General features: G+C 45.3%; 1 protein-coding gene across 1 annotated transcript; it reads right to left on the bottom strand.

The window, feature by feature from the left end:
• Positions 1–1,353: 1,353 nt before the first annotated feature.
• Positions 1,354–2,296, bottom strand: gsx2 (GS homeobox 2). Its single transcript, XM_076088553.1, has 2 exons — positions 1,866–2,296; positions 1,354–1,697 (listed from the first exon to the last, which is right to left on the bottom strand). Exons 1-2 carry the CDS (start codon positions 2,239–2,241, stop codon positions 1,354–1,356), a joined length of 720 nt encoding a protein of 239 aa, XP_075944668.1. The 5' UTR covers positions 2,242–2,296.
• Between the last annotated feature and the right edge of the window lie 1,068 nt (positions 2,297–3,364).

Genomic DNA, 3,364 nt, shown 5'->3' with positions numbered 1-3,364 from the left:
TCTGTCGCTCGGAGGAACCCTGTCGCTGTCTCTCAAAGCGCTCTCAGCGCACAAGCCGTCGGGGGGTCTCCAGGCTAAATGCGGGTCCCAAAGCAGGACAATCTAACCTGTCAAAGCCCTTTGCCCACTTCTATATATCCCCCGTTCTCTGGGCTTTTTTTCTCTCTCTCTCTCTCTCTCTCTCTCTCTCTCTCTCTCTCTCTCTCGAGCCATGGCGGCATAATCAACCGACGTGGGACCGAAAAACGCAATTAAACTCGCTTTGGACGGCGCAAATCTTTTCAAAAGTGAACATTAATGGGGAGTATTGGCTGCTCCCCATGGGGGCGTTATTGGCTACCCTTTTTGTGGGCCGACCTAAGGAGACATTACAGCTACACTTGGAGCTGTGTTAAATATTGTTTCGAAATGAATAAAAACCATAATGACAGCTTAATAATAGCTGTCCATTAATGGAAATGGTTTCTCGTAAAGTCTCTGGAAGATATAACTGCCCTTAATGTGCAAAACTCCTCAGCCTTTACGCACGAGTGGCCAAAAAAAGTAGCAATGTATAATATAAGTCTAATAATAGCTGTCAGTTTTTAAAGATGGAGTTGTGTTTGCATAATTTTAAAAGGTTTTTTACATATTTACGTTTTTCCCCAGTATATCTCTACAACTATGGGACCAGTGCTTCCTGGTAATGAATGCGTCATCATAAATTGATAATAATCATAATAATAATGCCTCATAGTCTTTTGCAGAGTATTTATTTTGAAATGCAATCATGAAGAACTTTTATTTATGTGCCTCATTTTAATTGAAGTCTCTCAACTTGCAGTGATGCAAAAACACATTTAATTATATATATTTTTGTCAAATTCTTAATGATTCGAATATTTGTGTTTTTAGATCCTTCATCTGTCAAAACAATACACTCACAACTTCTTAGGTCAACTCGTCATGTTTATTACAATAAATACACATTATACATAGTTTACAAATGGTTGCGTACAGGGCTCCACACAGGTTCGGCCTGTGCTGTGTCTATAAGGGCTTTTCATCGGGCGATGGTTACAAACACTTACTGGGGTTATGTGAGCTAGACCCGGGTCTGTAGGCGAGAACCCGGAAAGGGGTCAAAACACGTCATCGTTACGGCACACAGTAGGTCATGTTTCCCGAGATTTCACCACAGCGTTAAAACACGTATTCACATTTCATTCCTTTTTAAAATTTAGAAGCAGGATAAACATGAAACGGATATTTTAAACACTTCAGTTTTCATGCAGGATGTTTTTTTCTGGGGGGGGCCCAGAGGTAACCTGATGCCCATAAAAGTGCCAGGCAGCAGCGGGGGTCTGGTCCCTCTCAGATGGGTGACACCTCTTTCTCCTCCGACGCAGAGGCCGGAGACAGAGACTCCTCGTCCTCCGACCTCGAGTAGTCCGTGAGGCCGCTCGTGCACTTGCAACCGCTGCTGTGCGCGCTCCTCTGGGTGGCTTTGCCCTCCTTCTTGTGCTTCACCCTGCGGTTCTGAAACCAGATCTTCACTTGCTTCTCCGACAGGCTCAAGTACGTGGCGATTTCGATTCTCCTGAGCCTGGAGAGATACATGTTCGTGGAAAACTCCCTCTCAAGTTCCAGGAGTTGCGTGCTCGTGAACGCCGTGCGCATCCTCTTGCCGTTCTGTATGTGGCTGTTGTCGGAGGCGCCTGTTGGAGTAAGAAACATATACAGTCAGACGTTTAGCTTTTTATTATCACAAAAAACTCAAATCAGATGCAAATGGCACAAAACATCGCGCGTAAATCCTTGTGCGTAAAAGCCGAGCGTTTAGTTTACAACTAGCTGAATGTGTAGCTATCGAACAGGTGGCTTACCAATAGAAAGACAGTGATATCTCCTCGGGTCTGTGACGCTGAACGTGGGCGTGCAGACAGGTGTGTGTCCCGGGTGCGCGAGTGCAGGAGACTGCTGATGAGCTATCCTGTGACAGTACTGCGCCTCCACGCCCGGAAACTGACTCTTCAGCATGGGAATGCCGCCGCGGGAAGAGTGGAGGTGGGACGTGACGCACAGCGGGCAGACGCAGAAGGTCCCCGTCTTCCTGGACGGGCACATCGGAGAGGTGACCGTCATGACGCTTGGAGAGTGCATGCTGATGGGGATGAGGAAGTCCTGTCCCGGATGCTCCACCGGTCCGGGTCGAACTGCATCTTTGATTATTAAAGAATCGACGTAAAAAGACCTCGACATGGCTGCGCCGCTGATAAGTGATCTCTCCGCTCTCAAGATGATGGCCGTTTCTCATCTGAACCCCCTCGGGATCTCCAAAGGTGCTTATGTTTGATGGTTCAACAAAAGGGACCCCGAAGAGGGCTGGCCCTGCAGCGTCACCCACGTGCGCACCCGGCTCCGAAGGGTTTACACTGTCAGCGACCCAAACCACGTGATGTCTCCCTGGGCCTCCAATCACAACTTGCAGATTTTTCTCTTTTTTCTTTTCATCCCCGAATTTAGGAAAGTCTTGTGCACTGGAATAATACAACCAGACACATTAAATATATATATTTAAATATGTCCTAATGAACTATGTAACTTCATCAGACACAATAACTGAACCATCTTTCTGAAATGATGCCACAAAAACTAAAGCTTTAAAAACTTGTTTTTTCCACACACATGCTGCTTGTTTTCATGGTGTTTGATTTGGGATTCATAGGATTTAGGAAAAATAATTCTGAGTTGTAAAATATATTTAGAAATACCTCCATCACTTCAAAATATAAAAGAAATACACTAAATACATCGGATGTGCTGGAATGAGCTGTTGTAGCAGGTGCAGTGGAAACAGAAACATATCTGTTTGTATCTTATAACTTCACTGTTTACATTTACAATATTCATTTGTTTTTCAAAAAAAATGTGTTTATTCTTAACGTGACTTTGTAATAAGTCCAAAGCAAAAGCTATATGATGGAATCTATCCAGACCTTTTATTTTTTAGATTAATTTCCCCTAAATGCGATTTAAGGAATTGTGCACGCGACCACATAAACACTAATTGCCCGATCGTTCTCTGAATCCGGTTGGTTCAGCTCTCGCTCGCGGCAATTAAAGAATTATGAACCGATGGAGAAGTCTGCGCCGCGGTCATTCGATGGCGATTAGGATTCAATTAGAAAGTGTTTATAAAGGCCGGTCTGTGCGGAGGGTAAACAGGCAGCTATTCCAGAAATGCGCTAATCCCTCATCTTGTGACGCTAATTAGCGAGTTTGATCCCCCCCCGGGCGGGTCACCGGTGGGTTTAGCTTTCATCTCGCCAAGCAACGCCTCGGACCTTCAGACGGAGGTGAGCCGTCCGCGGGCTTCTGCTAC

The sequence above is a fragment of the Anarhichas minor genome, unplaced genomic scaffold (assembly GCF_050575085.1).
Source record: "Anarhichas minor isolate MPS153535 unplaced genomic scaffold, ASM5057508v1 ptg000010l, whole genome shotgun sequence".
In the NCBI taxonomy this organism is placed as follows: Eukaryota; Metazoa; Chordata; class Actinopteri; order Perciformes; family Anarhichadidae; genus Anarhichas; species Anarhichas minor.
Note: the sequence above shows the minus strand (reverse complement) of the source record. Positions and strands in the feature narration are given on the sequence as shown.

Coding starts and splice junctions, on each gene's coding strand:
- gsx2 (XM_076088553.1), bottom strand. CDS start 2,241: ATGTCGAGGTCTTTTTACGTCGATTCTTTAATAATCAAAGATGCAGTT. Junction 1,698..1,865: donor ATATCACTGTCTTTCTATTG/GTAAGCCACCTG, acceptor TTACTCCAACAG/GCGCCTCCGACAACAGCCAC.